This window comes from Heterocephalus glaber, unplaced genomic scaffold, assembly GCF_053883595.1.
Source record: "Heterocephalus glaber isolate CG9 unplaced genomic scaffold, H.glaber_assembly_v1.0 deba00000896, whole genome shotgun sequence".
Taxonomy (NCBI): Eukaryota; Metazoa; Chordata; class Mammalia; order Rodentia; family Bathyergidae; genus Heterocephalus; species Heterocephalus glaber.
Window position 1 is genome coordinate 4,695,303 of NW_028258170.1, and position 10,114 is coordinate 4,705,416.

At 37.8% G+C, this 10,114-nt stretch overlaps 1 protein-coding gene across 3 annotated transcripts in view; it reads left to right on the top strand.

Annotated features, from left to right (window-relative positions):
• Frk (fyn related Src family tyrosine kinase) overlaps positions 1 to 10,114 on the top strand; it is a 171,099-nt gene that overhangs the window by 146,937 nt on the left and 14,048 nt on the right. For 2 of the 3 annotated variants that reach the window (XM_087207900.1, XM_087207898.1), the window contains exons 6-8: positions 114 to 272; positions 8,384 to 8,565; positions 9,658 to 9,823. In XM_087207900.1, coding sequence (XP_087064026.1) covers positions 114 to 272; positions 8,384 to 8,565; positions 9,658 to 9,823 — 507 coding nt within the window. Of the gene's footprint in view, positions 1 to 113; positions 273 to 8,383; positions 8,566 to 8,872; positions 9,070 to 9,657; positions 9,824 to 10,114 lie in introns of those variants that run through there. The other variant, XR_015450017.1, reaches the window with a different exon arrangement.

Sequence of the window (10,114 nt, forward strand, 5' to 3'; positions counted from 1 at the left end):
GATGCTCTTACATTGCTGAGAGGCAGGAGGCAATCTTGTGATTCCCACCAGGCTGCTGAAAGGATAGCAATGCCGGAGTAACACAAAGTGATTTCCCCCTCTTCTTGTTTCAGGTTCAATGGATCCGAATGACTTCCTGAGGGAGGCTCAGATAATGAAGAGCCTACGACATCCAAAGCTTATCCAGCTTTATGCTGTTTGCACTTTAGAAGATCCAATTTATATTATTACAGAATTGATGAGACATGGAAGTCTTCAAGAATATCTCCAAAGTAAGCTAAAGACTTACTAAGAGGAAAAAAAATAAACGGAGAAATTTAGATTAGATAGTCCTATAAATGTCAATGTAGCAAGCCATCCCTAATCCAAGGGGTATTTACCGAGTGCGTACCTGTAAGAATGAACATTGCAACATGGAGTGGCTCAACTACTACTTAATAAGATATATTCTGTGCACTCAGAGAGGGAAGATATTTGTGCAGTGATGAGCAAGTTGTTCACAATAAGCCTATCAGAGTACTTAAATGTAATGTGGGAAATTGATGAATGATTATTTTGCATGATGCTCTATTTCCTGCCACAGTAATTGAACACTGTCAGTCATGGAACAATATTTTTCTACGGTACAGAATTTGAGGATATGGAATACTTTTGAGGAAAATAGCCTAGACTTTTTCTAGTATTTGCTAGTACTATACTTGTTAGTGTTTAAAATACTTCCACTGCTAGGCAACATTAGAATTTTCAGACAAAAAAGCAGAAATATACTATTGCTCTACTCCTTCCTCTGCTTCCTACAGACAAAGAAAACTTAAGGGCATTATGAAGTTCCAATGTTCATTACAAATTAACAGTTTAATAAACAATAAAATAAAAAGCATTAAAGCGAGCTGTTCAAAGAAGTTGAGATCAAGTACTGAGAGAATAATTCATGCTTGGAAAATGGACCTTTTTCTGTAATTTCTTAAAATGTCAGAGTGAGATTGATAGAATATATAAAAGTAAAGGGAAGTCAGAGTAATGCTACAAAGTTTTAGAATGATGAAAGTATTCTCTGATTCAGAGTGACTCGTGAACCTGGTAATTCTAAATTACAAACACAATGAGAAAGACATAGAACATAATATGTTGTATTAAATGCTGTTGAAAACAAAAATATACTTAGCTTCCTCGTATATGGTATTACATGTAACAGCCTCCAAATATGTTACCTGGCAGAAAACGGCTGTTGGCTCCTTTTGCCTTAGTCCAGGACAAAGTCCAAGGGTGACTTTGGGTCATGTGGAACAACTCCTAGGATTCAGATGTGCCAGTATTTAATGCAGTTAGCCTATCTGGCCACCAAGATACTTCCCCCAATGACTTCCTCCTCCTTTGTTTGTTATTATTCTTTTCCATTGACATGGTTTTCCTCATATCCCAGACTTACCCAAATTTTGAAGTTTTGTAGGACTCTTTCACACTACAATTAGTTTTCTTGCTAATTTTACCCATCTTGTTGTTTAACTGTTTATGTATTTATGGTCCTCAAGTTCTTCACTTCCTTATTTCAGAACAACACACCACCTAACCTGTTGACCTCTCCACGTGATGCCGTCTCCCTCTGGTTAAGTGAGTCTGGGGCAGGCTCACTCCTCAGATCCCAGAGGCTTCACACTGCATGTGTTTTTCTTCCTCAGGTTTTGTGTGCAAAACAGATGTGCTGGTGTCTTGGCCCTTTTGGTCACCTCAGAAGGCCAAGGATTGGGACTAATCTCACCCTGGCTTTTAAAGCTTCTGACCAGAAGTGACAGAAGTCGTTTCTGTGCCCCTTTCACTTGGTCAAATCAAGTCAAATGAGATAGGAAAAAACACCCTCTATAGTGCTTGAAAGGAGAAAAACATGTTTGAATACAACCCTGAGTTCTGCTCAGCACAACTAACTAGACAGGTCAGAACGTCATATGCAAAACTGACCGTGCATTCTCCTACTCTGCACGCTCTCCTTTGCCAGTGTCAGGACTCGGGCCTATCCGCTGGAGTCGCCTCTATTTCTCACACCCTTATTTGCTTAACCAGCAAATCCCAGTGGCTATCTTTTGACAAGTGGTCATTGATTCCTCTCTTCTCAGCATTCCCACCCAGGTTCAAGCCCTCGTCACTGTGGCTTGGATTCTGCAGTAGCGTCTTCAGTGTGAAGATGTGAAGCAACTTCACTTTTTTAGTTCTTGTCCTCTTTAGTCCTTTCTTAACACAGTAGCTGGAGAGATCTAGTTAAAATGTAAATCAGAGCATTAAACTATTTCTCCTCAGTTTAAAGTCTTGAAAGACTCCTGTGTTTTTTTTCTCTCTGTTTAACTCCTAAAGCTGCGCATGAGCTCGTTCTGCCCTTCATCACTGGCCTCATTCCTGCATCTCTCCCTCTCCATGTTATCACACTGGCATTCTTTGTTATTCTTCCTGCCCTATAGGTCAGCTTTTACCCCAAGTCCTTTGCACCTGCCATTTCTTTTGCCCCCACCGCCCCTCCAATCTATCCATATGCTTACCTCTCATTTCCTGAATGTCTTTGCTTAGATGTTTCCATCTTAGTGAATCTTTCACTGGTCAGCTATCAAGTTCTAAAATTTAGTCTCCTTCTACTGATTCTTCATAATCTTTTTCCCTGCATTTGGCTTTCTCTCCTTACTTGTTCTGTTAATCATTTTATATTGCATGACTTATTTATTTAGCTCATTTCTAAATACAACTCCATGAGGCAGGGATTTTTCTTTTAGTGTTAGAGCCATGTCTGGAACATAGAAGTTATGCACTGTTTGGTGACTGACTGAACAGATAAGTTGAGGCCATCCCTAACTTAATAAGACTGTGGTCTTGAGTCCAGCTAGATTGGAGACTCTTGGTATCAGCTTGAAAAGAGCCAGTTAGCACCTTTGCAAACTGAGCTGGCATTAGGTTTACCCTGTCATCTGACAAACCCTGTCAAATCCTGCCAGGATTAGGCCATCCTGGGTAACTTTAACAAGGTAGCCAGAAGGACTAAGGAATACACATTTGCCAATGCAATGGCGTCCTAATCAAGAGTTATGAATTCAATAAAATTATCTTAAAATGAATTGGCCACTTTTAAATATCCCAACATGATAACTATAACTAAACTGAAAAACTCTTTAGTGATAGAGTGTAAATGAAAAAATTGCTTTCTTTTTTTTGTTGTTGTTGTTGTTGTTGTTATTTTTTGTTTTTCTGTTACTAAGGATCGAATTTGGGTCCTTGTGCTTGCTAGGCAGGCAATGGCACCACTGAGCTAAATCTCCAGCCTGAAAAAAATTTCTTTTTGCTGCAGATATGAACTGTCACAGGTTTGTGAACCTTTACAATATTTTGATATGTGGCTCCTCCTAAGCTGTTAGATTGAGGATGTCAGCTTGCTGCTGATTGCTGGCTAGAGGATGCCCTATGTTCTTTCCTACATAGGGCCGCTTATAACTTGGAAGCTTGCTTCTTTAGAGTGAGCAAGTGAAAAAGCAACAGAATGGGCAGCATCAGTAAAATGAAGCCAGTAGTCTCATTAGACATGAGAGTTGTCTAGGCAGTTCCTAGGCCACTGTACTCTTCAGGATAGAAAATACAGATTATCCAATTTCCTCCAGTGTTGTGTTGCCAGTGAAAATCTTTTTATAGCAACTGTAATAGGATTAGATGTTGTATTTGATATTTGAAACTACATACATGTCTTTCTATATAACAAACTTTGTAGCCCCTAATCTTGGCTAAATTTTTTTGTAATAAATTTCTCCAAAATGAGAGAGGTCTGTCAAAAGCCTTTAGAACTGAAGGTAATTTATGACAGATATTTTTTATGAAAATTTAACAGAATAAATTTTTGTATTCTCTTTAGTTTGATGGGGCTTTTCTCAATAAATTTTTGTAGACCATCTCACACATATAGGCATTTAGTTCTTCAAGAATATTAAATATTTTCTATGTTTATAAATCAAGTCCTAGCATGTTGTCATCATTCTCAGGGACAGTTCACATGAGTGCATTGAAGTAGGTAAGTATCTCATTTTCATTGAGATGCCCTTTAACTGAATATAGCTACATAACCATTGCTATTCATATATGTACAGTAATACCTCAGTTCATAAACTCTTCTGTTTGCAAACAAAACCATTTGGCAAAATTTGGCTTCCATTTGCAAACTCTGCATTGAATGACAGACATGACCACAGCCATCTTCCTCACACAAACACAAACACAAACAAAAACAAGGTAAATTAGTTTCCTAAACTGAGGCACCACTGCAAATAGAAGTCTATCCATAGTCCCCTGACTGTTAGGTGCCTAAGAGGCACATGTAGATACGACTTAGAAAGAAAGCATGAAATTTAGCTTCAAATATACTTGGATTTGAATCTCCAGTCCAGAATTTATCACCTATTCCTGTAGTAGCAAACTCTCCTATAAAGTAGGGAGAATAATACATAATACTTTATATAGTTATTCTACATTTCAAATCGAGTGATTTACTGAAAGTCAGCCATAAGGGATAGTAGTGGGAGAGGAACATATGTATTTCTATTCCTTTAAAAACACTATAGTACTTAGTATATGATGGAGATTTTTCCAAGTCTTTACAAGTATTAACTTAGCTCATTTTACCAACCACCTTATGAGGTAAGTATTATTATGGCATTTCCACTTTACAGCAAAGACACTGCGCTATAGAATGGTTAAGTGACTCACTCAAGGTGGAAATCTGGCTCCACAGTTCATAATTCAACAGTTATAGCACTGGTGTTATGTTATTTTCCTAATGTTACCTCCTGTGTGGTTCACCAAAATATGTTACTGTGTTCTTTGGTTCTGAGGACACCTAGAGATTTTTTTTTTTAGGTTTTTCTTGTCCTGAACAAGTAATTGGACAAAACAAGGACAAAGGTAATGGGGTTTTACATTTCGAAAAGAAACATGGGACCCATTAAAAGTAGGAAAAGAAGTACATTCTTCAGGTTGAGAGCCTACCACTGTGAAAGAGAGCATAGTAGCCAAGAGCTCAGTAGTGGCTGTGTTTGGATCCTCCTCTCTGATCCTCCTCTCTGTGGTCTGATATCAGATCTAGGCCTTCCTGTCAGAACCTGCTCGAGTTCTCAGGGGAAGAACTGAAGGTAACACTCTCTGGTTGGTCTCAGATGTAGGGCTCTTGCGCATGTCTCCTGGACCTCTGTGACTGACAGGTCACACCCACTTGACCAGCCAGTGTGCCACACCCTAATCTCCTGGTTTAGTAACATCAATATGTATTAGTTGTCTATTGCTACATGACATGTGACTTCAAACAACTTAGTAGATTAAGGCAGCAAACACTTATTATCTCACAGTTTCTGTGTTTAGGAGTCCAGGGGCAGCATTACTGGGTCTTTGGCTGCAGCCCGGTGTTGCCAGGTAGCCCATCATCTGAACACTCTAATATAGTGATGGCAAACCTATGGCAAGCATATTGTTATGTTTTTATTTTAAAACAAAAGATTTTAATGTATGAGTTGTTTTTTCTAAACTAAAATCTCAGTATTCAGGTTTAATTGCGGTATTGGGACTTTGTAATAAATAAGTGGATTTTGAGTTGCAGTTTAGCACTTGGTCTGTAAAAGGTTCCTCATCTTGGCTCTAGTAGATGTGGATCAACTTTACATGATTGTTGTTAGGAGCCTTTTCCTCCTGAGCTTCTGGATTAAGAAAGTCAGGCCTCTGCTTGCTATTGGCCCTGTGTTCTTTCCTACACAGGGCCGCTTATAACATGGAAGATTGCTTCATTAGGGTGAGCAAGTGAAAAAGCATTAAAGTGCATAGTGTTGATAAAATGAAGTCACAGTCTTGTATAACTTAATCTTGCAAGTGATTACTTATCATGTTTTCCATATTCTATTTGTTAAATGTGAGTCATTGGTTCCAGATCATCCCAGTGAAAGGGGTGTTGGGAAGGGCATGAACACCAGTAGGCAAGGATCATTTGGAGCCATGTTGAAAACTACCTACCACATAGCCCAACTTAACTGCAAGGGTAAATGGGAAGCATAGTTTTTTGTGGGGTACCCAGGACAAAAGGAAATAAAGAACAAGAGGGTTGGTGAGCTGTTAGTTTCACCTCATCTTATTTAAATATGCTATGTGCCTTTAAAAAAAATGTTTATATAAATGTGTGTACACATATACCCTCTCCTTAAGTCCTTTCCATTCAAAAATTCCTTTAGCTCTATTTCATTTTTATTGGAAAAGATAGCATATATGCAGAAAGTACTTAAATCTATAGTATAATTTAATATGTAATTATAAAGTGAATAAATAAGTAAGTTTGCAGCCAGTGCCCAAATCAAGAATTAGAACATGGCCAGCACCCCAGAGATCCCTGAATACTTTACTAATCATAACCATTCACTATCCTACATTGTATGATTTTTGCTTTGACTTTAAATTTGCCTACACCAGGTCCCTGTTATTTTTCCTGTTAGACAAAGGTTTTGGAATTTGCTATCTGCTATTTCTGTTTCCGTGTCCTCACCTCCCATTCAGCCCTCAGTCCCCTATAAATATCTCTAGTAAAACTGCTCTTTCTGCCTCTGTGGTCACCAATGACCCTCTCATTATCATATTTAACAAATACCTTTTAGTCTTTATCTTATTTGTGGAATTTGACTACAATGGTATTCTTTTCTTTCTCAAAACTTTAGACTTATTTTAACATTCTTCTCTTATAATTATGACTGAATCTTAGTATTCTTGAAGTTTTATCTTCCTCTTCCCACCTCAAATGTTGATGTTTCTCATGAATTGGTTATTTCCTAGAAATCTCACCTGCTTTTCATATTTTAACTCCCACTCATAAAGTATGGCCATTAAAACTGTATCTCTAGCTGTCCATAGACTCTTTTCTCAACCACTTCTTACCACTGGGTAGTTGATATGTATCTCTAGCTTAACAAGTCCCAAATTGTTTCATTTTGCTTAGGAGTTTATTGGTCAGTTTTCACACTGTTGGGTAAAATATCTGATACTGACAAATAAGGAAGGGGGATTTATTTTGGCTCAAAGTTTTCAAGGAATTGGTCTGCAGTTGTCTGGCTCTGAGACAGAAACGTCATGGCAGAAGGGCATTGTGGAGAAGAGGTGCTCACCTCATGGTGTCCAGAATAGGGAGCAGGAATACAGCCAAGAGAGGGGGCCGGAACCAGATAGAGTCCCCAGTGTCACACTGCTGTGTCTCAACCAGGCGCATCCAGGAATGTGCTTTCTAATCTCCTGGAGTTGACAATCAAGACTATTATAGAAGCAATGATGATATTAATGGCTAGGATATACTGAGTTCTTCTTGGTAGCAGATACTGTTCTAAGTGCTCAACATATATTAATATATTTTGACCTTCATTTTAGCACCTAGGACTATAAGGTGGTTACTATTATAACTAGACAGGTAAGGAACTAAGATACAGGTGTGGTAAGCAGTTTGAGCAAGGTCACATAGAATATGAGGCGTAATTTTGATCTCAAGTCTGACACCAGTTCCAAATCAGTCTTCTTAACTCTGTACTATAGCTGCCCTTCAAGTTAAGGCTTGTGTCTATGCTTCATGACCATAAGTTCAGTGGCATCTATGTAGTATTATGTGAGTTATTCAGACAGGGATGATAATAGTATGGGCTTATGTAATGCTTTTTTAATTCCCCAGAAATCTGAGGATACTACCCAGGGATGACATATGTACCCCATTTCAGAAAGTTTTCATAAAATAGCATTCTCCATTTTTGCTAATAATTCAAAGTGTTCTTATCACATCAATTTTTTTCTTAGTTCTGCAGGATGAGCAGTGAAATGCTGCCAATTAAAGGTATGTCTGCATTGAAGAGATGTAGAAACTGTTGTAAGAATAATAGGCTAAGAAAAGGATGTTTAAAAATTTGTATTAAGCTTGGTTGTACAAATGCAGTATACACATTTCATAACTACTTATGCAAGTTTAATTTTTCTTAGTAAGGAGGTTTGAAAGAAAAACCCTGAGGAAGAAACAAGAACTTTTCATTAGTTCAGTCATGCAAATTAGGGTGACTCTTTGGCTTGATGATTAAAACAAACTATGCAGTGTTTAAGAGAAATCCAGAAGCACTGAAGTAACAAATTCCATGAAGAAATGAGTCTGTGAAATTTACTTTCGAAGAACAGTAATAATTGGACTCTTTCTGATAATCATAACCATGTTTGGTTTATATGATACCTCTGCTCCTTTCTCAGATGATCAGTGCCTTGGCTGACAATTCCATCAACAGTGGATTAATCAAAATTCTCAGAATTAATTTCAGTTGTTAAAATATTTTCCAAAATATATCTCTTATTTTCTTTTATTCCTTAGTTGATGCTGGGTCAAAAATCTACCTGACTCAACAAGTGGACATGGCAGCACAGGTGGCTTCTGGAATGGCCTACCTGGAGTCCCAGAACTATATCCACAGGGACCTGGCTGCCAGAAATGTTCTTGTTGGTGAACACAATATCTACAAAGTAGCAGACTTTGGACTTGCAAGAGTCTTTAAGGTAAATTTAATTAGTTTTAACAATAGGTTAAAATCTCAACAGATACATAGACCAGGAAATTCGATATTATTCTTTAAAACATATTTCTTCACATTTTGTGGTTCATGGACCATTTCCAGTAGCCCAAGACCTTACAGACCAGCTACCTTCCTGCTTCTGTTTCTTCATGGAGGAGGAATAATCCTAGAGAAAACAATGATCAGCTAGATTGAAATGTATGTCATTAAATTTGTGATTGAGTTTATGCTCCTCTTTTCATTTAGTACTCGTGGCCTCTATTTGTTTGCTTCTGTTTCCCTTATGACAGCTACATAGGGTTACCCTCCCTGCCTTCACGTGAGACCTCATGCTTTTGGATGGTGACCTTAATGACTTTGCTCACAATCTGTCAGACTAAGCTACACGTTGCAGAATTCTACAGCCATCATTGGCTTTGCAGTTCCCCTGCCCACCCCATTTTGTGACATCAATCCAAAAGATATTGACATAAAGACATAATATGAGGTATTTATCTCTGAAGTTAACTTTAAGTTACCATGTTGTACTCTAAAAATAAGAATGTGGGGCTTGAAACATAACAGGGGATCTTTTTCTGGTCCTCATGAGTCATCATCTTTTCTTTTTGTAAATTAATTAGAACAGTGAGGTGATACATTAACTAGTTCAGATTCCACTTTTCAGCATTAGCAAGTGGGAACTGGTAACTATCAAAGCTGGGGACTCTTCAGTACCCTCAGTAAGTCAAAAAAACAGATAAGCTTTGTCTTCATTTAAAAAAAATATGCTAAGGATCAGACATAAAGCAAGAGTCGTGTATGAATTTCCTTATACATAATAAAATGCTCCTTCCAGTGCTGTTCTCAACACATAGTAGGGACTCAGGTCATATTTTCTTAATGACCTCCCACAGAATTTTTAGTCTTATATGTCAGATTCAGAATTTGCTACTGTAATTGTCAATTATTATCAATTGATCTAAGCTCATTTTAAATATTTCCCCTCTAAATTTTAATGTGAAACTGGCTGTAAAAGAATGAAGACAGAAAAAAAATAATTGGTTTAACTTGGCTTGAATCCTTAATGCATTAACAGGTAGATAATGAAGACATCTATGAATCGAAACATGAAATAAAGCTGCCAGTGAAGTGGACTGCACCTGAAGCCATTCGTACTAATAAATTTAGCATTAAGTCCGATGTGTGGTCATTTGGAATTCTTCTTTACGAAATCATTACTTATGGCAAAATGCCTTATACTGGTGAGTAATTGGTTCTGAAGAGGGCCTTTCTGCTGCAGGCCACTTACTTAGGCATGACTTTAAGTGTGTTGCCCAGACTTAGAGGGCAGACCGATGAGGCTGGCTGTACCAGGTACCTGTGGGAGCTTGATAGATAAAATTAGATGAAGTTAATTTGCATTAATGAGGTGCTTTATTGCTTCCCTCTCCTTTTCTCTTGAATTGTAGTCTTACAGATATTACTTGCTGCAGGATTTTGTTTAGTCCCTGGAAAGGATGATAGATCTCATAGCTTCACCAAGGAAAAGAATT